General features: G+C 49.8%; 1 protein-coding gene across 4 annotated transcripts in view; it reads left to right on the top strand.

Moving 5' to 3' along the window:
• SEPTIN11 (septin 11) overlaps nucleotides 1–25,387 on the top strand; it is a 45,011-nt gene extending 19,624 nt beyond the window's left edge. Inside the window, exons 2-11 of one of the 4 annotated variants that reach the window (XR_010783610.1) lie at nucleotides 3,562–3,676; nucleotides 5,682–5,877; nucleotides 6,874–7,060; nucleotides 8,732–8,893; nucleotides 10,527–10,623; nucleotides 11,574–11,742; nucleotides 14,981–15,113; nucleotides 15,544–15,731; nucleotides 22,681–23,520; nucleotides 24,710–25,387. Coding sequence is in view for 2 of the 4 variants with exons in the window: in XM_066549389.1 (XP_066405486.1) it covers nucleotides 3,562–3,676; nucleotides 5,682–5,877; nucleotides 6,874–7,060; nucleotides 8,732–8,893; nucleotides 10,527–10,623; nucleotides 11,574–11,742; nucleotides 14,981–15,113; nucleotides 15,544–15,731; nucleotides 22,681–22,696 (1,263 nt within the window). In the remaining 2 variants the exon portion in view is untranslated. Of the gene's footprint in view, nucleotides 1–3,561; nucleotides 3,677–5,681; nucleotides 5,878–6,873; nucleotides 7,061–8,731; nucleotides 8,894–10,526; nucleotides 10,624–11,573; nucleotides 11,743–14,980; nucleotides 15,114–15,543; nucleotides 15,732–18,885; nucleotides 22,319–22,680; nucleotides 24,155–24,709 lie in introns of those variants that run through there. The other 3 variants (XR_010783611.1, XM_066549389.1, XM_066549388.1) reach the window with 3 other exon arrangements.
• Nucleotides 25,388–26,073: the final 686 nt, after the last annotated feature.

A 26,073-nucleotide genomic window follows, 5' to 3' on the forward strand; every position in this document is an offset into this window, starting at 1 on the left:
AATAATAAAATTATCACTGGGTGAAAGGGTGGATTTTGGCGTTTTTTTGGAATGGGGGGTTTTTGGGAACAAGATTGAAGGTCTTGGGCGTGTCCAGCCTTTCTTCTTCTTCTTCTCTGCCTCCATCTTCTGCTGTGATGCTGGCACTTTGGGGTTGGTTTAGAATAGAAGTTCACTGTCTAAGATAGGTGATAGGTATTGGAAAGTCATTGTAAACATGTTATATGTAGTTCATAGTATAAAGAGCCAGCACTGCCCCAAGGGTGGTCAGAGTGCTGCTGGCTGTCCTGCTGAGCAGACCTCGGCTGGACAGGAGAAAATTTTTATAGATAAGATATAATAAACAACTCTGAGACTGAAAACTGAAGAACTCCAACTCATTCTTTGGACACATGGGCCAAAATAGAGATTTTTCACGTATCTTGGGGCTGCAATAACCGGCAAACTCCCGAGAGGTGCACACAGGGCTCTGGGGTGGAGCAGGAGCCATGTCAGCCTTTGACTGCTCTTCAGCCCGAGGTGCCTAGTTCCCAGAGGGGTGGCTCAGCTGGGATCAAACCCAGCCCACTGACTGTGCTCAGGAGCTTGTCATGGCAGTTCACAGCTGGAGAGGCAGGGCCATCTGACTGAGCATCCCCTTGTTGGTACAACAGTTCTGCTCTGCCAGACCTAAAGCGTGAATCGCTTGCCTGCTCTGCTGCTGATACCCTGAGCAATCAGGCTTGTTGCTCTCCAGCAGAGGCTTCCTTTCCTTGTGGATGAAGCTATATCCCCTTGAAGGGGTGAAAGCAGGAGCAGAGACCTGGCTGCAGTGGGAAGTGGTTATGCAGCGTGTGCACCTCTTTCCTCTGGGGAAAAGCAGCCTGCAGCTCCCCCCAAAAATGTATTAGCTTTCCAAGGGCATCTGCCTGCTGCAGAACTGGTTCTGTTTGTGTGTGGAGGAGATATCTAGAAATGTAGTTCCTTTGGCTCTCCTGCCTCCTCCAGAATGTGTATCTGTGGGCCTTGTGCAGAATTGCAGCTATTTTCTGTGTCTGCTTTGCTCAGGGAGATGCGCTGCATCCTGGGAACACTGAGGGAGGTGAATGCTGGGGTTTGTGTTTCATCTCTGCCTGTGCCTCAGGCCTCAGATCTTTTCTTTTGATGTTTTGAGCAGATAGCAGGCTACTCCTGTCTCCTGTTGTGCAGCACAGCCTGTGAAAAATACTTGGCATTGCAAAGTGCAGAGTTAGTTTTTGTTTATTCCATTGTTGATGTTTGCCACTTGCAGATGAAAAAAAAATGGAGAAGGTCTCCAGCAAAAATAACTGACACAGATGCAAGAGATGAGTCTAACTCCTGTTCCTGCTGAGCAACTGATGATAGGCAGTACTTGCTTTCCCAAAATATATCAGGGAAAGAGATACTGGTGCTGTGCTGAGGGATGTTCAACACCCACTACTTTCTGTGAAGCCTGTGAGTCATGGGCACTTTTTGCTTTTGGGATCTGCTCCACGCTCCCTTCACTTATCATAAACCCAAGCCCACCAATTTTTTTAGAAATACTAATGTTACAAATATTTAATTTCACCCATTCATGTAATACATCAATCCCAAGACCTTTTCCAGGGAAATCCCTGTTGGGGGTGAATGAGATGATGGTCTTTCTGGGTGGTTATTCTTTACCCAGCCTGAGTGAAGGAGATACCATCTCTTAATCACCTTAAGCTTCTGTGGTGTGGTGCTGGTGAGTAGCTCCCAGCTTATAGAGGGATGGAGGTGAGCAGGCTGGTAAATTGGCATTTAGCTGTGGACAAGCCTGGTTTAGATGCTGAGAGAAGGCTCAGGTGCCTAGCACAGGTGCCAGGCTCTGTGTGCCAGCATGGCAGAAAGGATCCCTTTGCCCAGGCTCCTGGCACAGACTGAGGCATTTTCACTTGGAGATGTCGCTTTTCTCAGAGAGTTTTGGTATTTCTTTAGGTCTGAGTTTATTTTCATGACATTCAACCCAAATGTAACTCATTTCTCCCTGCAATTGATGCCTGGTCCATTGTGTTCTGAGGAGAGAAGTGGAGCTGCTCAGCAATTTTGCAGAGAATGGGAAGTCCTCCTCTGCTTTTGATTCTTAACAACCAAAGAGTTGTCTATGTCTAGTCCAAAACCCACTTTGTGGAAAGAAGCTGGAGTTTGCCAGTATCTTTAAACTAGGCTGAGCCTGCCCACGACTGTAATTTATTGTGGCCTTGGGGGAGTGACTCCATTGGAAGGGTTTGGAGAAAGGTTCCAAATTAAGGACAACTAACTTTAGGAGAAAAATGTTGTGAAATAACAGCAGAACTGCTCCAGGTCTACCAACTTGGTGGGGTTTTTTTGCTTGCTTGTTTTACTGGGGACCTTGGCACAACCGTGACTTGCCAGGGAAGGCGGTAACTGGGCCAGGTTGCTTTTCCAAGCCTCTCTGTGGAATGCCATACAGCTGCTGTGGGAAGGGCCCAAACACAAACTGGGGGTTGTGTCAAACCTCCCTTCTGCAAGGTTTGTGCTGCTCCCTTGCCCTCCACAGAGCAGCTTTGGGGTGTTGGATGTTGTCATCTCAAGCCCCGAGGAGGAGAGTGGATCATGAGGGGTGACTGGCACCTCTGGGCTGCCTGGCCTGACTTCTTTTCCTGCTGAGGATGTGCACAGGCAGCACCGGGGGCTCTGTAGGTCACACAGGAAACACTGGGAACGGTGCCCTGCTTCCTCACCTCGTGTCAGATCAGGTTATTTGTAAATCAAGGCATGGCAGAGCAGCTTGCTCATTTTATTCCTGTTCTGTAAAAGCCTGGAAAAGCTGGAAAGAATTTTAGCTGGCTCTGGTGGCACAGTTGCTATCTGAGCTGTGTCCTGCTGTGGCCATGCTGAAGGGTTGCAGGAAAGGGCCAAGAATGTTGGCATTTCCCTTGAAGTTCTGGGAGGACAGAGCAGTGTGAGAGCTGCTCCTTCCCTTTGGCACACTGAGCCAAGCAGAGCACCACCTTGGCTCTCAGCTCGCCTACAAAGGTATCTGTCAGGAATAGCTTTTGGAGCTGCAAGCAGTGCCATATCACAACCTGTGTCACTCCTCAGTGTGCTTCTTGAGGGAGCCAGCCTCACTGGGAAGTTTGGGGAGTTTCCCATGCTGCTGGGGAAATTCTGAAGTGGAAGTTGGCTGGTTTCTGCTGTGTAGCTGTGTAGTGGACACGAAGGAGGCAGCCTCAGCTGCTTCACCAGCTGAACAGGAACTGGTCAGCTCACAGCTCTGTGTTCCACTCTGTTTTCCAGGTGTCTGCCAAAATAATATTAGGGTAAAGAATCTGGTTTATTGGTGACAAGCACGGAGAACCAGTGTGGTGATGTTTGGTTTGGGGATGTTTTAGTTCCTGAGCCCCACAGCAGAGGTGGATAGAAGGAAAAGGAGAGTGTGTTTGGGAGGGACACCCACACAGATCCTGTGTCCCAAATGCCTCTGTGTCCTTAATGCAGTTCTGACAGGACCTATTCCCTGCCAGGGGTGTTGCAACCCTGCTGAATGCTTTTCTGCTTTTCTCCTGGCTCTTTCAGAACGATGACCTCAGGAACCTGTCCCTGTCCGGCCACGTGGGCTTCGACAGCCTCCCAGACCAGCTGGTCAACAAGTCAACATCACAGGGCTTCTGCTTCAACATCCTGTGTGTGGGTAGGTCACCTGCTGGGCCCTCAGGGACCGCAGCCCCACACTCACACCTTCTCCCCCTGCCCAGGGCAGGGCTGAGCCCCTGCAGGCTGTGCTTGTCTTCCCAGAGCTGCTCCATGGTGAAATGGGGTGTTCCTCTTTCCCCTTTCTCTGCCCTGTCCCCTGAGTCAGAGCATGGCAAGTGCTAGCTGTTAAAATCTATCCCTCTGATCATCCAGTGGTTCTGCTTTCCCCAAAGGCTGCCTGTAAGGAAACTGAAGTTGGGAACTAAATGTATTTTTAAAAGGATACTCACTTAAATCTGCTTTTCTCTGGATTGAATGTGGAGGGTGTTTCTCAACAAATTGCATTCCTTCCCTTCCAGGGTTTGCCTGTATCCTTACATTCTTAGTTTCTCCACTTGGAAATGATGCCATTTTTAGTCTCCTAATGATATACTGGAGAACAAAGCTTGTCACCTGTCCTCTGCTGTATTTAATGTGGAAGCTGCTTTTCCCAAATTGTTCAGAGGGTGAAATACAAGGAGGCAGCAACTTCTCTTGGGTGTGGGGAGGTAGCTGCTGTCTTGGTACGCTGTGGCTGCTCCACAGCTGGAAATCCATTGCTCAGCCCCGGGAGCTGTGAGCCAAGCCAGCTTTGGCTTGTCAGTGAACCCAGAATCTGGTTCTGCAAAGAGACAAAACTGCTGGGTTTTTCACTTAGCTTGGCAGTGCAGGCTGCAAACATCATCTTTCCATTCATTGTTCATTCAAGCCTCCAAGAGGGGAGTATTGTCCCTTCTAATTAGTTACATTAATTAGCTGGAAAAACCCCACAACCCTCTGACTGTGATTTTTCTACAGCAAATTGAGAATTTCTGTGAGCTGCCTGAAAAGAAATCTAGCAAACTTGACTCCTCTCTGTAGCTCTGTGTGTGAAAGGAGGAGATAAGAGAGTAGTTGCACTTGTGCACACTCGAGCTCCCAGCCCTCACGTGACTCTCATAGCAGCATGAAACCATTTCAATCCAGCAGGGAACAGCCTGATTAGCAGGCAGCTCTTTGATCAAAATGGCATAAATTAATTGCCTTTCTCTCTTGAAGTAAATATGCCTTTCTTAGCGTGACTTAATATGTCTCCATTAGCAATTTGATCCACCTCTTTTTTCCCTTGTGAAATGTGCCCATCCACCGATTTTCACCCCATATTAACGTTCCACACAAACTGCTGCAGTTGGCCAAGGAACAGAAATCTCAGCCTTGAAAAAAATTACTGTTAAAAATTGTGATTTGAGAGAGGACACTATTTCACTGTTGTAATGTGAGACTTCTAATTGGGATGTGAAATGCTGCAGAGCTTATCTGGCATAGAACACAGCAGTTCACATCAGGAGCTCCCTAAAATTTGCAGCTTCAGCCACAGGCAGTCTGTACCATCAGTTTAGGACTTGGCTTTCTGTGTGAGTTGCCTCAGCTCACCCCTGCTCACAGCATGGGTAGCAATAGCTGTTTGAGAGTGTAATTGCTAAACAAACAGTTTTGACTGAAAAATGGGATTTAGGCTAATACTTTCATCCATGTTGCTAATTGCACTGGGGATTAGTGAAACTGTAATAGTTTTAAAAGTTGGTATTTAACCAGTGTGCCTTTTTCTTCAAGAACTCTGCATATATTTCTCTGTATCAGATTTTTATTGTCTTAAGTTGCACTATGGGTATTGGATGATCTTCTTGAGACAATAAAACTGCCTGAAAAACACTGAAACAAAATGAGGGAATCAGGTGTGGAGTTGAGAGAATTGGCAATTTGATACCATTAAGAAAGTTCCTGGGTCAGTCCTGGGGCAGTGGTCAAGAAGGGGACTGTCTCTGAAGACATCTGTTCCTGCAGGGATTATCTTGCTTAGCGATGTGCATGTAGCCTAATTCCACTGCTGCCCAAGTGGAATAACTCCTTAACCTGGGGAACGTGCCAGAGAAAGAGGTGAGGGAGACCCTGTCCTGACACTTCTGTCACTTCTGTGTGCTCAGGTGAAACTGGCATTGGCAAGTCGACGCTGATGGACACGCTGTTCAACACCAAGTTCGAGAGCGAGCCTGCCACGCACAACGAGCCTGGCGTCAGGTTGAAAGCGCGCAGTTATGAGCTCCAGGAGAGCAACGTGCGCCTCAAGCTGACCATCGTGGACACCGTGGGCTTTGGTGATCAGATCAACAAGGATGACAGGTAATCTGAGTTCTGCTGGGACACACATCCCCCTGCTGGTGCCCTCTGAGGTGGGCAGCAGGTTCTGGGGGTGTTTCCCATCCCAGATGCTGTTTCTGCCTAACCCCGTGGAGAGAGGGGTGGGCAGCAGGGCTTAGGGAGAGCTTTTGTTCTCCTGCTGTGTCCTGGCACATACGACTGTGGTGGGTGTGATTCCCTCTGTCCTCCAGTTTGAGGCTTCCCAGTCGTCCTTTGCTCTGCTTTTTTTACGGGGTTTTCGCTAACATTTCTCCCAGTGTGAGGCCTTACTGCTTTCTCTGCGCATGTCTCTGAGGTTTTTGGTGTCTCATGGTCAGAGGCAGAATTTCCATAAGCCAGGAAACCAGAGAGACAATCATTTTACAAACCCACCTAGTGATGTCCATGAAGCTGCCCTTGGTGGAGGGGGAACACATGGAGCAATTTTCTTTCCAGAAGCACAAACAGTTAATTTGAATAAGGACATGTTATGCTGCATGAGCTGCCTTTTCTCCAACAAAATGGTCCCACCAATGTCCATGAATGATGCAGTTGTCTTCTGAGCTTTGCTCATAGGCTTTAGTTCCTGACAAGTCCCTCTTATCTTGTGACTCTCCCTTCCCTCTTTTAAGATGATGAGATTTTGGACAAGCTAGAGGGTAGGTCATGTATTCATGATTAAGTTTTTTTGTTAGATGATTTTCAGTGAGATTGGCAGAGCAGCAGCTCAGACTTGAATTGGACTGCCAAAGGCATTGTTCTTCAGGTTAGCAGTCTTGTGTGGTTTCCATGCACCTGAAATTGAGGGCTGTCATATCTGTTGTGCTTTGCCTGTGCACCAAGTGGAAACACACCCTTGTGAAGGAGGGACTGTAGGTTGGTGGGGAGTATCCTAAAGCAGTGCTTGTCCTGTGCCATACAGAGCTCCTGAGTGTCCATCAGTGGCCTGTGTGGTCCCAGCTCCAATTCCCTGCTTTTCTCTGTGCCTTCTCTCCCCAGCTACAAGCCCATAGTGGAATACATCGACGCCCAGTTTGAAGCCTACCTGCAGGAAGAGCTGAAGATCAAGCGGTCCCTGTTCAACTACCACGACACGCGGATCCACGCCTGCCTCTACTTCATTGCTCCTACTGGACACTCGCTCAAGTCCCTGGATCTGGTCACCATGAAGAAGCTGGACAGTAAGGTACTGGCTGCCTGGGTCACCACGGCCCTGTAGTGCTTTCATTATCTTGCCATCTGCTTGGGAAAATCATGTCAGGGTTTAGTAGTGGAGAACTGCAGACAAAAAGTGTGAGAGGTGTACCTGGGGCAAGCTGCTACAATGGGTCATTATTCTGCTTCACATGCTGCACAGATTTATTGAGAGTTTGGACTCCTGCTCTTTTCCAGCTCTACTTTGGGTGGGGAGCTTGGCCACATGCTCCCCAGCTCATCCTTAAAGTCAATAAAGACAGTTGAGGTTGTCTTTCTAGTCAGTTAAAAACAAATGGAGGTGCTGTGTCTGCTTGCTCTGACCTCATCCAGCTAGACAAAAACAGTGATTTGATCTGCTATGGCAAATGTAGTGGTGTTCTAGCTGTAAAGTCATAAACAAGAATCTGAATAAATATGTTAGTTGGCATCTTCCTGGTACCCTCTACCTGGCTCTTCCAGGTACCCTCATGGGCTTGGTTTAAACCATGGTTCAAAAGAGATTGCCCCTCTTCTAGGAAAAATAACTGAGGTACAAATGTAGAGCCTGAGTAGCTAAACTGAGCCTTCTCTGTGCTCCTTTCCATCATGATTAAGCAATTTAAATCAGTCCACTGTGCACCTCATTGGCTCCTGATTCTGCAGGACATCAATGATGACAGTGGTTCTTTGTTTCCTAGAGAGGCCAATCGATTGGGTTTTATGTGGGGAGGGAGAAAGTTCCTTGCCTTCTTCAACTGAAAATAAGGTTACGGAGATTTATCCCAAGTGAGCTAATTGACATTCCTGGTCTGTCTTTTGGCCAAGGGGGATTTAATAGCTCCAAACAGAATTAAGTGACGTACTAGAAGAGGATTTTTAAGTACTATAGTTAAGATCCCTCCATATGGGTCGATATTACTGTTATCCTCAGTACAGTTTCTGTCTGCTGTTGCAGGGAAAAGCAAACCTGCAAGATCAAAAGCAGAAACTGTCCCTCTGAAGGGAGGAGACAGGGAAAGAAGGCAGGATCTTTATCCTTGCCAACAGCCTGCCTAGGGAAGAGAGGCAGTAACTCATCTTTCATCTCAGAGCTGTGCAGGGAGGAGTGATCCCTGGTTCTGCAGGGTCCAGGGGCACATAAGGGCACACAGGTGGGGGGAGTGTGCCTGTGTTACTGCCAGCCCCTGTCCTGTGTGTTCCAGGGCTGGATAGGCACCATCTGCTTCCACCTCCTGTGGGGTGACAGCAGCTCTGCTGCCCCTCTGGTGTCTCTGGTGACATTCCCCAAGTGGGGGTCTGTGACAGGCTGTTGTCTGAGCATGGCTCCAGCTGAAATCCAGCCAGCTGCAGTACCAGGGGATGTGCAGATATGGTCATTTCCTTTCTCTTTTTTTTTTGGAGCAGTTCATAATAATCTATGACAACATTTCCTGTCCAGCCAATTCAGATGAGGAGGGGAGTATGACAGGACAGGAAATAGCATGTTGCCAAATTGCATTTGACTTCTTTCTAAGGCCATCACTGCTGCCTGGAAATCCTGCCTGAGGTGGTGCTGCTGGCAGCAGCAGCCCCAGGGAAGTTCATCTGCTGGGGGTGCTGGCTGGTGGCACTTCAGGGCTGTCACTGTGTGTCCTGCTCTGTCCTCTCCCAGAGACGCAACCTGTGCTGTCCTGTCTTGCAGGTGAACATCATCCCCATCATTGCCAAGGCCGACACCATCGCAAAGAACGAGTTGCACAAGTTCAAGAGCAAAATCATGAGCGAGCTGGTCAGCAACGGCGTCCAGATCTACCAGTTCCCCACCGATGAGGAGACAGTGGCCGAGATCAATGCCACCATGAGTGTATGTTATCTGGGGAGGTGCCTGCCCTTGCCTTGCTTGGTCCTGTCCTTGATGGCCCTGCTGGGTCTTGCTTGGCTTCAAAACTGCAATTTAAGCACGGACATCAGCCTGGCCAGAAGGCTTTTGGGAGCTGGCAGTACCTGGTCTGATACGTTTCCTTGTGTGACAAACCACTTCTCCCCCATTGCAGTTCTCACATCCTTCCCCTGTTGCAGTATTCCCGTCTCAGGAAAGGAAGAGGATGGGAGGCAGGGCCTAAGTGTGGTCAGGGCAGAGAGCTGAGGTTTGGCTTTCCTGTCCCAAACGACCACTGGCTGCTTCATGGGGGTGATTCATTCGCTGCCGCCTTTGTTTCGGTTTCCGCTGGGAGTGGGGCACCGGCACTGATGTTCCAGCTCTCCACAGCCCATCAGTGGCTCTGGCTGTTGCCTCCTCTAGAGGCAGTGTCCTCCCCTGCCTCTGGACACTGGGTGGGAGGGCACTAAGGGCTAGACTGGACCTAACATTTTAGTGGGGGGTTACCAAGGGAAGCAGCTCTTTGCCAAGGGCCTGACTCAGGGTGCAAAGGGAGAATCTGAGCTCAGGGTTGCTGGCAGTGAGGTGTTGATTGGCCCCAAGAGGATGTGCCAGTCTTAAAGCAAATGCACTCACATTGAGCTATTTCTTTGCTACTTGAAGGCTGCTGTGAGTTTTGCTGCTCAAGGGCTTGTAGATGGGCATTATCTCATCCAGCTGAATGTTAGACCCTCTCCAAAGCTCCTTATTGCCTCTCTTGCTGTTTTGAGCAGGGAGAAGCTGGCACAGAGAAGGCATGTTGTTCTACCAGCGTGCATTGTGTGCAGAGCTCTGCCTTCCTCAGGTGCAGCCTGGCTGCTGGGAAACCCCTTTGCCAAATAATCCCATGTCCTCTGCCCTGACATCTTCCCCTCCCACCCAGGCTGTGACCACAGCTTGGCTGACACAGCTCCTGCTCCCAGAGCTTGCACCCAGCCCCTTTGGATGCTGTTAAGGCAGGGAGAGTTCCGCTGGGCTGGGCTGGGCTGGCAGCTGAGGCGGGCTCCCTCCTGGCAGCAGCCACACTTCTGGGAATAGATCCCAGATTGCTGCCACCACACCCACAGAGAGACCTGGACGGAGCAGAGCTCCATGACTCAGATGTGTCAGCTGGGGGCTGGGTCAGCTCCGCTCTTCCCCTTGCTCACAGCTTTGCCCTGTGTAAGAGGAAGCATTAGCAGTTCTTTGTAGCAGCAAAATCCCCCTGAATTTTGTCTTCCTTGAGAGGATCTAGTGTATTTTCTTTTTTATTGTTTCATGGTTCTTTTTTCTCGGTGTTCAAATTCAGTTCCAGTTTGTAAGACTTGTTCTGTGCTTAAGACAGTAGTGCTTTGTAATTAAATGGAAAACAATGTATGTATCTTGTGTTTTTACGACTTCAGAATTTTGGGCTTTAAGTCTGATCAGGTTTCTCATCCAGATTGTCCTGTTGCTCTTCCTGAAACACCAGACAAATTGTAAAGGCGTTTAAACAACTTAAATTTAGCAGAGCTGCCCCAGTAAACAGCTTTCTTGAGAAACAATCTCTGGCAAGGCAGCAAAGGAAACCCCCGGCCTCATTGTCCCTTTCCTTTTGTAGGTCCACCTTCCTTTTGCCGTGGTTGGCAGCACTGAGGAAGTGAAGATTGGCAACAAGATGGCGAAAGCCAGGCAGTACCCCTGGGGTGTTGTGCAGGGTACGTTACCAAGGGCACGAGCCAGGCCTTCTCACCCTGTCCCCTTCTGATCCAAGAATAACCAGTTCTGTTACTTCCATTTCTGGATGTCCCTTACCAAAATCTGAGAGAGCACAGCTTAGATCTGAGCATGGGCATCTGGACATGCAGCCAAAAGCTCCTTCCTGCAGGAGGGCAGAGTTTGGCCAGGACACTGTTTTCAGCCCAGGCTTTACTGAAGCTGCCAAAAATCCAGAGCTGATCCTTGCTTTCCAACTAGCACTGAGAAGTACAGGATTGAGATGGTGATGGTCTCCTTGTGGCTTCGGTTGTGTATCCCATTGGAGAATGGCCCAGGAAGCTGCAGGGGAGCATTCACAGTGCAGTTCTGTACAACTCTCTGGTTTCTCAGTAATACCAGCTGCCCCTGAAGCAGCTTCAGAGACCTCAGCTGTGTTTACCAGAGGATGGTACTGGGAAAAACAGTTAGGAGAGAAGCTGATGTATTTGGGAGGTCTTGGACTTGACCTGTATACTTCTGGGTTCTTGCTGTTCCCGGAAAACTAGGACCAGATAGCTGGAGATTGAGTTTAGACTTGGCCTCTGCAAGCCCCTGTGAGTGCTAAGATTTTGAGTGGGTTTGGGTGGGAAGTGAAATCCTGTGAGCAAACAGATCATCACCTTGCTGGTGGCAAAATGGGTGGGGAGGTGGGAGCCCTGTGACGGATGGGCAATGCACAGATCTTGCAAATCTTGCAAATCCAGTGCAGGCCTTGAACTCGGGCCTGTGCTGGCGTGGGACGGCTTCAGCCCCAGTTCAGCAGGGCGTTTTGGTGCGAGCTGACGTGGAGTTGTGCTTGTGTGCCTGAAGAGCTCTGAGGTTTGCTGCACTGGGGCCCAGATCCAGGGAAGGGGGGAGCCCAGCTCCCGGGTTTCACGTTCTCCCTGTGGATATTGTGTCGTTTTTGCAGTTGAAAATGAAAACCACTGTGACTTTGTGAAGCTGCGGGAGATGCTGATCCGAGTGAACATGGAGGACTTGCGGGAGCAGACGCACACCCGGCACTACGAGCTGTACAGGCGCTGCAAGCTGGAAGAGATGGGCTTCAAGGACACAGATCCAGACAGCAAACCTTTCAGGTAGGGATGTGCAATCCAGGCACTGCTGTGCTCTTTAGTCTGCTTGCTCTGCTGCTGCTCAGGGCTGCCTGAAATTCTGGTTAGGAAAAGTGCAGCCATGTCTGTGTGACAGCAAGGTGGCCCATGTTCTGGGGACATCCTGGGGTAAATGATCTTTTGACCCTCCTGGAGCTCTTCACAGCTGGCCCAAGGTGAGCTATGAAGAGGGTGCCACAGTCTCATGCCTGAGGTTTGGCTGATTACTGAACACATAGTTCATTCTGTCAGACAGCTTTATTGGTCTGCAGCCCAAGCCATTAGCCAGGGACAGCAGCTGTGTGAGAATTTGGGAGGGAGTGTTTGTTTTCTCCCTTTATTTCCTGTTTCCCATTCCTCCCCAGCTTTTCCCCATTAATTGCATCCCCTGCCTCACAGTGTTCCATGTTCCTCTCTGCCTCCTGGGGAAGGCAGTCAGAATTCCAGTGCACCGGTGGAGGCCTGCCCCTGTAACACACATGTGTGTCAGGGGCTGGCATTGGTTTGGGGTCTTGTTTCTGACTTAGTGAGTCGATGCAGCTGCACTTCTTCTGCAGCAGAAACCTGGCTGGAATCAGTCAAGCCCAGTTCTGTTACTAAGCCCAAGTGTGAAGCTTTATTGGATTTCCTTTCTGGAGAGCAATGGCTTAAGATGGGCTCAGCCCTTCCTTTGGAGGAATCTGAGGAATTTCCATTGCTTCCTGTACATGAGGCCTCTTTTGACCAAGCTATAAGTAGAAAGGAAATGAAAATGTACAGAATTCCTCCATCTGGTACGTGCTAGTTCAGAGCAGCTCACTCTGGGTGCTTTTTCCCTCCAATAAACAAACAAAACCTATGATCCCAAGCTGTTTGGCTCAGGCTGATGTATATCTGAAATGAGGGAGACAATATCTCTGAGCTCAGGGATCAAAAGGATGCTTTTCCCTGCATTTTGGCCCCAGGAGCCACAGGAACTGCTGCCCTTCAGCCAGCTTGCATCAGCCAGGGGCAGGGAGCCTTTGGCAAATCTCAGGGGGAGCAGAGCAGGAGGTCCCAGCAAAGCCTTGGTGCTGTGTAGGAGCTTCTGTGAGGTGTGGAAAAGGGGCACTGGTCATGTCTGAGACCCCCACCTTGCTTGGCCAGGCTGCAAGAGGTCGGGAGGGAGCCCCAGGATCCCAACAGGCATCAGCTCCATGAAATGAGGTCTCTTTGCACAGAGACCCTTCTGCTGTCCTCTGTCTGTTGTGGGCTGGATTCTTTGCTGTTCTGGTTGAGCTTTTCAAAATACTCCTTTTTCAAATAATATTATTTGCCAGGGCATCCTTCAGTGTGTGGGGGCGTGTTGGGAAATCAAGTTACTCTTGTAGTTTAGGTTCATATGGTTGTGTACTTAAAAACCAATTCCCTTGTCATCTTTGCCTGTGAGAAGCAGCAGGGATCCCAGTTGGTTTGGACTGTTATTCCTTAGGGCTGTAATTGTTTTTTTCACATGCAGCCTGGGAGTTGCCAGGCCTGTTTCTCTGAGAACTTGGCTCCTCTGGAAGTCAGAGTCACTGCGGCAGAGAATGAAGCTTTGAACCTGGGACAATTTAACAGGAAGCCCCTGCCCCTCTCGCTCCTGCCAGGCTTTTCCTGCTTGCCCATCACCCAGCACGGTGTTTTTGGAAGTGAGCTTTGGAAGGAGTGGTTTGCAGTCCATGATCCTATGAGCTGCATGCAGAGCTTTCTGTTTCACTCTCTGAGGCTCTGCTGCTCCCTAGGACAGCGTGGCACTAATTGCAGATTCAGTTTGTGCTCACTGAGCAGCCAAGGCTCACCTGCCCTCAGGCTTTGCCACATCCTTCACAAGGAATTGAAGTTTCGGTGTCTACAGTCAAAGCATTAAATCCAGCACTGAATTTTAGGGAGGTTTTGTTTTGAGTCTCCTGAAGACTGTATGCTGTGAGAGGTCTGGTTCTGCATGTAGCTAAAAATCCAAAGATAGCTCTTGCCCTGCTCTCCCACAAAAGGATTTTTGTAGTTTTTAGAATCAGTATTTTTGCTTCCATGTGTAGGAAGCTGGTGTGGTCATGTGGAATGGTGTGATTTCTCTGGGGCGGCCAGTGCTGTGCCAGAACAGCTCTGGGCATCCTGTCTGGAGGGTATTTTAGGAAGTAACTGAAGTGCCTATTAATTAGCAGAGTTAAATACAAGGCTTGAGATAAACTGACAAGTTGTGTTCCCCAGCTCAATATTGCATCCCCTAAAAAAACCCCAACCAATAAAAAAGCCATCAAACCCCCCAACACTGCTAGGAAAAGTAAAAGTTTAACTTTGTTGGAATTAGGATGTTCCACTGGCCCAAGAGTTAATGTGTTCCTTAGGCACATGGATGCAACGTGTCTGTGTGACTTCAGTGGAGTTTTCATTTTAAAAATGCTTTTTCAGAAAAGCCTCTTGGGGGAAATAGTTATCATTCCCACACTATCATTATGGCTGGGCTATCCAAATCCATTTAAGGAATAAAACAAAAGAGGAATTTGGCATCCAGAGTTCCTAAGAGGCTTTAAAAATCTCAGAGGTACATGGACAACGTATTTCATGTCCCAAGTCTTCACTGCCTATCTCAGTGCTGGGGAAGGAATGCCAAGGAGTGGAGGGGGAATGAAGGAATCCAGTCATGTGGTTATTTGGAGTAGGAAGGCTGCTGATGGTTTGCAAAGGCCAAAGGAGAAAGGGAGGTCTCCCAGGATGGTGTTATCTAAATCAAGCTCCCGATGTGACTCTATTAGCAATGAGTAGTGAAAATGAATTCTGCTCTGTGTCAGTGTCGTGCCTAACGAGCTACACAGGGGCAGATTTCTCCCGGTTTGCTACACAAACCTTGCATTTGGAACGCAGAGACTTGGCCCAGACAGAGGGAGAAGGGAGGCGGTGTGGGTCCGAGGGATCATCGGCCTCGTGGGCATCGGGGATTGCTGCAGGCACTTGTGTAGAGGCTGCTTCTCTTCCAGGACAGCCGCCTTGCCTGCTGAGTGATGCACGGGAAGCTGTGCAGGGAGCTCGGCTCCTCCTTTCCATTCGCCTCCCACTGCTGCCACCTAGCAAGCTGGGATGGCTTTCACGGGGGTGATGCTGCCTCTGCTGGAGCCTGTGCCGTGTTTTGTGACACGACAGCCCAAGTGCTGAGGTCTCCGAGGGCTGGAAGCTCCTGGCTGTGCTTGAAACACTGTTCTGACTGGGTTTTGTGTGCTTTTAACAGTCTCCAAGAGACTTATGAAGCAAAGAGGAATGAATTCCTGGGCGAACTCCAGAAGAAGGAGGATGAAATGAGGCAGATGTTTGTCATGCGAGTGAAGGAGAAGGAAGCAGAGTTGAAGGAAGCAGAGAAGGACGTGAGTATATTGTAACTGTGAGGGCAGGGCTGTTAGAGAACATGTCCTGCTGGGGCAGGAAGCTGCTCCTCAGGCCTTGTGCTGCTGCAGAGGTGCAGACAAGAGTACAGCCCTCAGTGCCCAAGTTCCCTTGCTCTGCATGAACCTGATAGAGTACCAAGGTACCAAGCACTGAGGAATGGAATATGGAGGTGTGCAAGTGTCCAGAGGCCTGCTGCTATGGGAATTCCTGCTCTCTTGAGTGCCAGTGAGTGTTACCTGCAGGGCTTTTCTCACGAGTCAGGCAGACTGGGGACAGGCTCATGGCCTGCAGGCAGTGCAGGGAGGCCTCAGTGCCAGCAGGAACACCTGGGGCATCATTGCCAGTAAATCAGGGTGGAGCATTCCTTCCTCTCTTCCCAGCCAATTCTCACTGTCTCTGTCCCGGCAGCTTCACGAAAAGTTTGACCATCTAAAGAGGACTCACCAAGAAGAGAAGAAAAAGGTGGAAGACAAAAAGAAGGAACTTGAGGAAGAGCTGAACAACTTTCAAAAGAAGAAGGCAGCAGCTCAGCTATTACAGTCACAGGCTCAGCAGGCAGGTTCTCAACAAACCAAGAAAGACAAGGACAAGAAAAAGTAAGCGGATGTCACCCACACCCTTTGTAGAGTTTGTTATCAGTTTTGGGAGGTTGTTTTTTTCTTTCTTGCTGCATGTCTGTATTTGCTTTTCCCCATTACCAGACTGGAAACAGGCCTTTTCTCAGCCTGATCAAATAAAATATTTTTTTTTCTAAAGGGTGGGCCAGGGACATGATCTTAATTTTTCGCTAGAAGAGTACCTTCAAATTTTATCTTCAAGTCTGACTGGTGTGGGAGAGCAATTGGATGGTGGAGTTTTGATTTGTGATCTGTTCAGCATCTTCTGGAACTATGGGATGTTCTGGACTCAGATTTATCTGCCTGAGCCAGAAGTATTAAGGGAGTTGCTACCCTTCCTTTCTTTCACCGGTAGTCTCCAGATCCCATTCCTTAAGGTTGTAGTTGTAAGTAGAAGTAAATTAGAAACCAAAACCACCATGTTTTTTTTACATGGGGAATGCTAGTGCCAAAAGTGATGACTTGGATGCTTGCTTTAAAGACAAGAAGCTTTGGTTTTGTATTTTTTTAGAAAAACAAACTACTACGGTACTGTAATTGCAGTTAAATGGCGTTTGTGGTTGTATCAATTTGACATAATAAGCTAAGAAACCCTTACCTTTTAGTCAAGATCATGGCACTGTTTTTTACTATTTTATATTCGTATCCTAGGAGTGTGATCCTTTGCCCTCCCCTGGCTTTTTCCATTCCTAGTAAAAGGGTGCTCATGCAACTCCTTAGTGAGTCACCTGTGCTAAGGGGGCTTAGTTGGTACTGCCATTGGGAAGGCTGGGGATGCAGCAAATCTCATTGGAAAACACTTGGTTAACCCACACACAAAAACGAAAGTTCCACGCTGCTTTCACTGCCCAGGAGAGAATGGGGTGTTCCTTAGAGTAACCGGGGTGGTGTCACCCCTGGCAGAGCCAAGTGCCAGCAGAGCTGTGCCTCAGACACTTGTGTCTCCTGTGCCAGCCTGGGAGCTGCAGCCTGGCCTGAGCTGTATGGCAGCAGCTGTGCAGCAGATGCCCTGGGGTTTCACAGCTTTCAGCCTCACTGCATGGCCCCTGTCTCCAGTTCTGTGCCTGGCGTTGGTCACTGCTGCCTGGGGCAGGTGGGCAGGGCCCAAGGCCGGCTCCTCAGCTGCTGTAAATTGATGTAGCTCCTATGGAGCCGTGCTGCTCGGTGCTGCCTGAGGACCTGGCCCTGGGCCCTGCCAGGATCCGTGGAGTGCTGCATGCTGCACACTCTGCTCGGGGAGAAATCCTTACAAACCAGACCCAGGGGTGTTGGGCTGAGCACTGGAACCGGCCAGTGTCGGCAGCTAAGGCCCAGGCATGCTGAAACCCCCTGCTGCAGGTAGCTGGGACACTCATCTTCTCTCACCTGAGATCTCAGACATGGTGATGCATTCCCTAAAGAGAATAGAAAGTTTTGAAGACCCTTTTCCTTATCTCTCAGAGTTAGCCTAGTATTTTTAAGAACTGTGCAGTCAGATTTTTTTGTCTCTCAGCTGTAGGACCAGTGCAGTACAGAATGGCCTGGGGAGTTCTGTCCCTTTGGGTGGTCAGTGTGAGCTCCTGTTTGGTTCCAGCCTCATGGGTGAGACAGGGCTGTTCCCAGGGACCGTGACAAACACAGGTTCTGCTTTGCTGCTGCGTTCACAGAAATCCAGCCTCGAGGAACATGCCCGTGTTTTAGTGTGTCCTTTGTGTTGCTCCACACCAGGTGCTGTACCTGCTGCAGGTGTTCTCTAGTGTCAGAGTTACTAACAGAGGCTTTAAAGGGAAATGCTGATGCTCCTGCCTTGTAGCTCGCCTTGGTTTTCTGAAGGCTTTCAGTTTCTCCTTGCACTCTAATGTGGAGCTGCAGTTTGGGTAGTTAAGGCTTCCAACCTCTCTCTCTGCTGCCATGGCCTGTGGTGCTTCTTGTGCAGTTGCCAGAGGAAAGCCTTGCCATGCCTGACCCTTACAGCCTCCCCACAAAGTAATTAATGGGAATGCTTGATTTTTCTCAAGGTGGGATTGGATTTCTCTGATTTAGACAAGAGAGATTTCCCAGTGTGCTGTGCATGCTGGAGGGAAGGCTCAGGGTGAAATCTGCTGCTGGCCTGACTCCATGAGGGAAAGCTCAGCCTTCTTGATTTCCAGACTATTCCTCCAAAAATTCTCTAGCTTGTACTCTTTTTTTATCTAAAAAGTTTGGGGCTGTGGCCTGACAGCAGCAGTGTTTGGGGACAGCACACCTGTGTCCCTCAGGCACCGAAGGGGTGGCTGCAGAGCAGACTCTGGCACTTGCCTGGACGTGGGGCTGAGCCCCTGCTGTAAGGGACTGTGCTTCCAACCTGACCAGTCTGGAGAGAGCTCTTGGCAGCAGGGCCAGTGGGAGAGGCAAGCAGCCTTCTGGTGCTGGCCTGCTGCTGGCTGGATGGCCACATGCCTCAACATGTGCCGTTGTTGCTGCTCATCCGCAGCCCCCCAGGAGCCAGGACCATCTGCTTGGCTTCTGTCTCCAGTTATTAAAAGCTGTCTCTGAAAGCCAAGTGTAAAACCTTTTTTTTTTTTTTTCTCAGTTCCTTTCCACTTAAGTTTCCAGTCCAATGTGCCTGGTCTGGCCACCAGGGACCATGCTAGTCCCAAAGCAGTCCCTGAGCTACAACACCCCTGTCAGGGCCTGGCCCAACACCCTGTAAAAAGAGGGGTTTGGTGGTGCCTGAAGGATCTGAGCTGACTGTGAAAGCCCTAGTGCTTGGAGACATCATGGTATCCAGGTGTGAGATACCTGAGCTATCCTGCTAGGATGTCCATGGGAAGTACTCCAAGCTGGCCACCTGCACCCGTGTCCCAGCTGGGAACAAATGAGCCCCAAAGCCACCGAGCTCTGTGGTGACAGGCTGTCACCTGGGCTGGCTTACAGGGTTGGTTGGTCAGTACTTCTGTCTCTGCAGTTTTTCTTTTTACTTTTGCTCGTCATAGGCCAGAGTAGAGCCCAGCCTTGAGGTTGAATATCTTTGTAATTCCATAATCCATCTGCATGCCCACCCACCGGAGCGGGTTGCTGGTGTTGGCTCTCCTGGCTTTCTTTAATTTTTTTGCATTTTGAGTTCAATTAGTGCTAACTTTTTTGTTTTTTGTTCTGTTTTTTTAACTTGCAGTGCAAGCTTCACATAAAGCCTGTCGAGCCAAGGATGTTCCTGCATTCACCTGCTTTTGCAGTAATGTGTCTCTGCCATCTGTTTTCTTTTTATATTTTTTTCCATTTTTTAACATGAATAACTATTAACTCATCTAATAACATAGTGGGAACAAGAAAGAAGAGGGATTGGGTGCAGGACTGTGTGCGAGTGGAAGTTCAGGGGTGGGTGGAGGGACGAGGTAATCATGATGACACCGTGCATTTTTCTCACCAAAACCATCAGCAGTAAATTATTTTTGGCCCCCAGTCTGAACCAAGACTCAGAGTTGGCTGTCAGCAGCTCAGGTATTGGCTGGCTCAGGTGCCCTCAGTGCTGCTGGCTGTGCTGTGGGATCCCCAGGGAATGAGTGATTCAGGAATGTCCCAGCCAGCCCAGGCCATGGCTGGAGCTGGAGTTTGGCCTGACCCACGTTCCTTGAGGAGCTGATGTGTTCAGCAGCCCCAGTCCCATCGGGCAGAGGGAGGGGGGTGTGTGTAGATAACCAAGTGTAACTGACCCTGCATGCCGTGACATTTGCATGATAATTTGTGTAGCTCCTGTTGCTTGCTCTCCGCCCTGGCCTGGTTTCCAGCCTCCCTTCCAGCTCAGCCGTCTCGGGGAAGGACCATTCCCAGCACTGTTCCCCCTGCACCATTGCCTCAAACCTTTGGAGCCTCCCTTAAAATCCTGCCTGCTTTCCAAGGGGCAGGATCTTAACAAGGCTTAGCAGCCCTCATGGAATCAAATGCCTGGGCAGGGGGAAGATAGAGCCTTCAGCATCCTCTTGGAGCTTCCAGGAGCATGTGGGATCCACAGTTCCAGGTTAAGGGAGAGAAGGTGCCTGGACACAGTCTCTGTGCTGCCCCCAAGCCCTCCTGCAGCAGGAATAATGTCCCATTCAGGTGTTCCTAGGACATGACAAGGAGCTGTAGGATAAGCCAGGCCCTGCTCTCTGGCCAGCACACAGTGGAAATGGGGCTGTTTCAAGTGTTTTTTCCATGCCATTGCTTGCAGACAGTGTTATTCCCTTCCTTCCCAAGGAGTGGCAAGCCGTGCTTACCCTGTGACTCCTGGATTTCTTCCTCTGCCAGTGCACAGCCAGCACTTCCTAGCTATGCAGTCTCTTAAAAGCCTTCTTTAAACCCTTCTTACACAAAACTCTTCCTACCTGAGTCTCCCAATGCAGCTGTTTGCCTGCTTCTGGATGGAATTTCTCTGGGGAGAAAAGAAAAGGCAGACTTCTCACTTCTTTTAATCACTTTTTCCTCAGGTGTTGGATTGGGAAGTGCTTGGAGGTTAGCTTATGGGTTGTCCTGCTTTTTAACCCTCACCGCTTAAACATGGCTTTAGGAAGAGAATATCTATGAACCATGTCTTGGTAGACAGCAAAAATGGATAAATAAGCTGGAAATAAAGCAGTTATCCTTTTAAAAATTTTATATTTTTTTTTTTTTAGATTTTTTAAAGTAGTTTTTAAAATTATTATTCTTTTGTTGTTGTTGTTGTTGTTTGGGTTTCATTTTTTTTCCCTCCTGGAGTTGCCAACTATGCACTTTTCATCAGGTTAAATAGGTTTGCTGCAGGGTTAGTTGGAAAAATGAAATTCTGGTTCTTGTGGCTTCTGGCAAACCCAGCTTTAAAATCTTGAGTTATGAAGGAAGAAGTTTGAGTTGTTTGCATGAGTTTTTTAAGTCACATCACATGCCCATCACCGAGTGCTCATGGCAATATGCTTTGCTTCAGCTGCCTCTGTGCATGTCATCTTTTTAATTACCAGTGTTTTGTGCCAAGTAGAAAACTTAATTTTAACATTTATTTCTCCTGCTTCATTTAACAGCCCTTCAAGGGATGTTTAGCAGGGGAAATCAACTGAGCTGAGCTTTTCCTTTTTGACAGAAAGCTGTGGCCAAGTGCATTAGTGTCTTTTTGGTTGAGTTTTTCTCCAGCAGAAAACCAGCTGTGTTGGAGAAACTGGGAATAAACCACAAACTTGAAGATGTCAAAGGTACTGTTTTGGTTTTTTGCCAAAGGAGATGGAAACTACTTTTTTCCCCATCTTGAACCCCTGGGCCATGTTTAGCTTGTTCCTGCTGCTCTTGTTGCTTTTCCTTTCCCCGTGCCTTTTTTCCAGTAGCCCCTGATGTGCATGGAGTGAATGATAGACTCAGGTCTGGCTGAATGTGCTTTCACCTCTGCATGTAAGTACAGCAGGAAGAGACTGACCCTTCCTGCCTCGCTCCTGATGGGAGAGCAGCTGTGCTTTTCTGGGAGATGCTCCAAGTCCACTTACTTGCAAGTGGGGTGGTTAACACCCCTCTAAAACTGCATGTTCCTCACAAGGTGGATTTCAGTCCTTAGGCTAATACAGAGGAGCATGTCAGCACGCTGAAACGTGCTTTTTCTGGGACGGGGATGTTCCCAGGGCACGAAGCAAACCCCCAGAATGGAAAAGCAAAGACAGTGCAGGTCTCTATGAGGGGCTGTGGCTGCTCTGTAGAGAGGGGGCACACGTGGGTCTGGCAGGCAGTGGGAGAGGAGGAGATGGATTAAGGGTTTGCTCCCCCAGAACCTTCTGGGGATGACACTGTTCCTTGCAGGGAGGGCAGTGAGTAGGAAGGTGCCCTTGGAGCTCGTGGTTGTGAAATGCATCATCTTGAGATGCATCTCCTGTGGTGCTCCAGGAGCCACAGGGGAAAGCAGGCACTGGCACCCACCCCAGGCTCCTCTCCAGCTGGAGAGCTGCCACTCCTGTCACCCCTCCGCGTGCTTCTGACAGCTTGAAATCCCAGCAGGGAGCTGCGTGTCTCCCTGGAAGACATCCATGTTAAACAGGGCTGATGGTTCTGCAGGCAGCTCTCCTCTGCTTTTCCCAACCCCTCCCAGTGCAGATGGAAGTGTCTTTTTGTGTGTGACCACCTCAGCTGTGTCCGTGTGACTCCAGTCCCCTTCTGTGTCCCTTCTCCCCGGGCCTGGGCTGCATGTGCAGGGTGTGAGATCTGTGGTGCTCTCGCCAGCGTGTGCCAGCACAGAGCTCTACAAATATGAAGGGTTTTTTAATTAATGGGAAACAAAGCTGTGAACAGCAGTAGAAATCTTGTATTTTTAATATCCTGATTGCCTTAAACCATAGATGTAGGACTTTATTACCTTGCTATTGGAAAATAACCCATGTTTGTAACTAAACAATTGTGTAACCTACATACAGTGTTAATGCAAATGATATGTATGCATCTGTTAGATATTGTCACTTTATTTGATGTTAAAATATTTCAGTTTTTGAATTACAGATGGAATAATAACCTTCTAGCATAAGCTCAGTTATTTCTTGTATATGCTTCAAGTCTTGTATAGGCTGCAGATCCACATAGTGCCAACACTTGAAGTGGCGAGAGGAAATATATTTTTACCCAAAGCTTTGGTCTTTGCGTGGCCTCTGTGACATTTGCTGTTGCCGTTCTGTGGCGGGGTGACAGGAGGGTCACCTGTCAGCCTCTGCCTCCCCAGCAGGTTATTCTGTGCCTCTGAGGTGCCTCTGTAGGTTCGTGCTGGTGTTTGTCAGTCGCTTCTTGTGGTGGTCATGAGCCTGGTCCCCACCCCAGCTGGTGTCCCGGGGCGCTCAGGCCGGAGTTGATGTGTGTGACACCTGTCCAGTACATTCCCTCCCCCATGACTGATATTAAAATGTTGTTCCTCCTTTGTTCCACCCTCACTTTTTCATTTCAATTCTGAATCTCTGTTTCTTTTCTCTTCTGTTTTTCTCTTTTTTTTCTGTAGCTTCTTCTTTATGTAACCGTCACCTTGCCAAAGCCCCCGTACCCTCTCTCCCAGTGGACCATAGGGCACTGGAAGAGCTGCGGATCTGGGCACCCCTGCCAGGAGAAGAGCCATCTCATTCCTCCATCACGTCTGCCCTCCTCTCCTTCCCCCTTTGTTTCCACCCGTGCGTCTGAGGGTGTGCTGTGCTGTGTGTCTGTGCGGGATCTGCCCGCTCCGGCGCGCTTCCAACACCGTCCAGGCTTCCAGCACTGCCAGAGGGAATGGCCGCCGGAGGGAGCTCGGCTGCACTGTGCCTCGTTGCTCTGGGTTAGTTGGATTTTTTTGCCTCCCCCCCCGCTTTCTTTTGCCATATCGTGAACACGCTGCTGGTGACACACACAGTGACAGACTGGGGGGTGAGTGTGCATAGCTGGAGGATTTAATTTCTGCTTCAAGCCTGGCTGCTTTGGACACCACAACTTCATCTCAAGAGCGTCCTGTGCTCCTCTGGCATGGCTGGAAATCTCTCCATAGACCTGTGATGTTCTCAGTGTGTCACCGTCTCAGTGTGACGGTGGATGTCCCATCTTGTGGCACTGATGAAGCCTGTCCTGGACAGTCAAGGCCTTATTTTCTGGCTGTGCCTCGCTATGGGCAGAGCGGGATTCTGGTTTTGTACAGCTGAGCTGCACTGGCTCGCACGTAGATCCAGGGCTTCATTTTGTTTTCATGAAGCCTAATTAGCGATTATTTTTTTAACAGTCCTGAATGTGGGCAAGTTGTTAAAATTTCTATCTTGTTTACTTTCGAAGTGAACTCAACTGAAAAGTTTGACAAGTGCCAAAGGATTGCTTGAAGGTAAAAACAAAACCTGTAAATGTGTGTAGTGACCTCCAGCTGGTTTGGGATGGAGGGAAGGAGGCAGCCTGAGCCTCTTGGGATGTTGGTTTGTGTAGAGTGATGCACTTTGATTTTTAACCGAATACTAGTGATTTATTCTTTGCATCTGTGAACCTTAATCAAGGACTTCCCCTCCTTTAGCCTGCCAAGGTAAAGCTGCCCTGAGTTGGTCCAGGGCACTCAGTGTGTGACAAGCCAGCTGCTGAGGGGCTCTGCTGAAATCTGCTGGGGTTTTTTTCACAAGCACAGTGTTTTGCAGCACTCTTCAGTGACAAGGGTCAGCTCCCTGCTTGTCCTGGAAACCTCTGCAACCAAATAAGTGACTTTATAGATACACTCAGAAAGGTTATTGAGTGTTGGCCTTGTGTGTGCTGTACCCTGGTATGTAGCTGGACTTGCTGGCTGTTGCCCAGCCTGAAGGGCTGTGAATATTTGCACAAGTGTAGCTTGGGACAGGACTTGCAGTGATACCAAAACCAGAGCCTGCCCTGCTCTCGAGGCAGGTGGTACCCAGTGCCTCCCACCAGATAGCCAGGTTAGAAACCTGTTTAATTCAGCTTTAACTGAGTACAAAGCAGGGTTGAGACCATTGCTGGATTAAACCTTGGCTGTGTCTGTCTCTGTCTTGCTCTGCAGAGCTCTGTGAGTGTTTGTCTTAACTGGGAAGCACAACTTGCAGGATGGCATCCCTGTGTGTCCTGGGCCACCATCCCTACCAAAAAGCCATGGCCTGGGTTCTCTGCACACAAAGCTGCTCACTGTTGACTGAGAACATACTTTGCCCATTAAATGCCCAGTTTAGGCTGGCTTTTCTTCCAGTGGTGGCACCAGTGTGCCAGTCTGCAGTGCCAGTGACCACTGCTGGGGGCCCAAGGCCGTGGCTGTGCAGCCATGACAGCCTGCAGCTTGCCCAGGTACCCTGGTCACTACTTGCCCAGCAGCCACCCCAAGTGCTGGCTGCCTCCTGCAGGCTCTTGTGAGACCTCTTCCAGGGAGGGAATCCTCTCCTTATATTCCCGTCTGTCCTCACACCTCTTTGTTGCTCCTTCTAAACTCCAGATGGAATATTTTAAAAGCCTAATATAAGGAGAAGCAGCTGGGCACACCCTGGATGCCAGTACTCACACGGACTGCCTTTATTTTGCAGCTCTGTAGAGTTGTGCTGTGCCGGTGCCTTGAGTCCTGCTGGCCGCTCTGGAGCTCGTGTCTGCGGGAGGACATAGCGGAGTTAGAGAAAGGCACTAAAGGGAATTGGGATGGAGCAGCAGCGTGCCAGGTGAGGCGGCTCCCTTTGGAGAGCGAAAGGCAGAGGTGAGGGACGATCCAGCCCTGCTGCGAGCTGGAGGTGGCAGCACATGGCCTCTAGAGGTCCCCTGCAGCCCAAACTTATTTGTGACTGTTCCAAAGCTCGATGGCGGTGCGTGCCGAGCTGCTGCTCACCAAATCCTCACAAACTGAACTCAACTCGAAGGGAATGGGCTCAAAACATGGAATAGCTTTCTTACCGAGCAGGTACTAAACTTCCGGGCTTTTTTTGCCCCAGGTTGTTGAGGTGGACGGTGTCAGCAGAAGGTTTTGGGGTTGGTTGAGGGTTTTTTAAGGGTAGATTCAGGGAGAACATGTCCAGAAGGAAATCAGTCCCACTCCGTTGGTGGTGGATACCGGGCGGAGGGAAGGGAGCGGAAGGCAGAGACGCTGCCAGCAGTGTCTGTGGAACGAAGGGCGGAGCTGCCAGAGGCTGGTGGGGGCTTTCCCACACCCCAGGGCTGGGACAAGGGGTGGGACGTGACCTTCAGCTGCTTCTTGCATGGCTGCAGCTACTGGGGAAGAGGTGTCAGCGAGGGGAGGGGGCGGCTCGGGGAGGTTATTTGTCACCAATTATCCCTCAGCAGAGCTGGGAAAGCCACTTCATCCATTCCCAGTTGAAAAGTCTTCGTGGTTAACCCTTGTGTGGCTGCTGCAGAGCATCCATGCTCTCATGTCTGGAGGGCAAATCCTTCAGGGGTGCTGGGGAGAGCAGCACCGTGTGTGAGGGTGAGCTGGGATGGCAGCTGCAGGCTTGGGGAACAAGCAGCAGTGCTCTGGTGGGGTGTGGCTGCTGTGCCTGGGGAGCTGCCTGGGCTTGGGGCACTGAGCAAGTGCTTGGACTTGGGAATGCAGTGGTTTTATCCCACTGCTCCTGTGGGAGATGCCGGGCTCTTGGCCTGCACTGCTCTGCTGCTCCACGGGGCACAGACCCCGTGTTGGCATCTTGGGCTGGTCCATGACATGAAGCACTGGGGTGCTGTGAGGTTTGTGGGAAGGTCATGGATGTGAGGAGTGAAGGGCATGAGGGAATGTTTTTCTGTGGGAAACAAGGAGCCCTGGCAGTGCTCCAGTGCAGCCCTGTGCTCCAGGAGTGGGAGCAGCATGGCAACCAGCCTGCTGCTGAAGGTGGTGGGGGCCATGCAGGGTGGAGTTGGAGGGGGCAGCTGCTGCACCTGCTCCAGGGAAGAGCAAAAACAATGAGAT

This window comes from Molothrus aeneus, chromosome 4 (genome assembly GCF_037042795.1).
Source record: "Molothrus aeneus isolate 106 chromosome 4, BPBGC_Maene_1.0, whole genome shotgun sequence".
NCBI lineage: Eukaryota > Metazoa > Chordata > Aves > Passeriformes > Icteridae > Molothrus > Molothrus aeneus.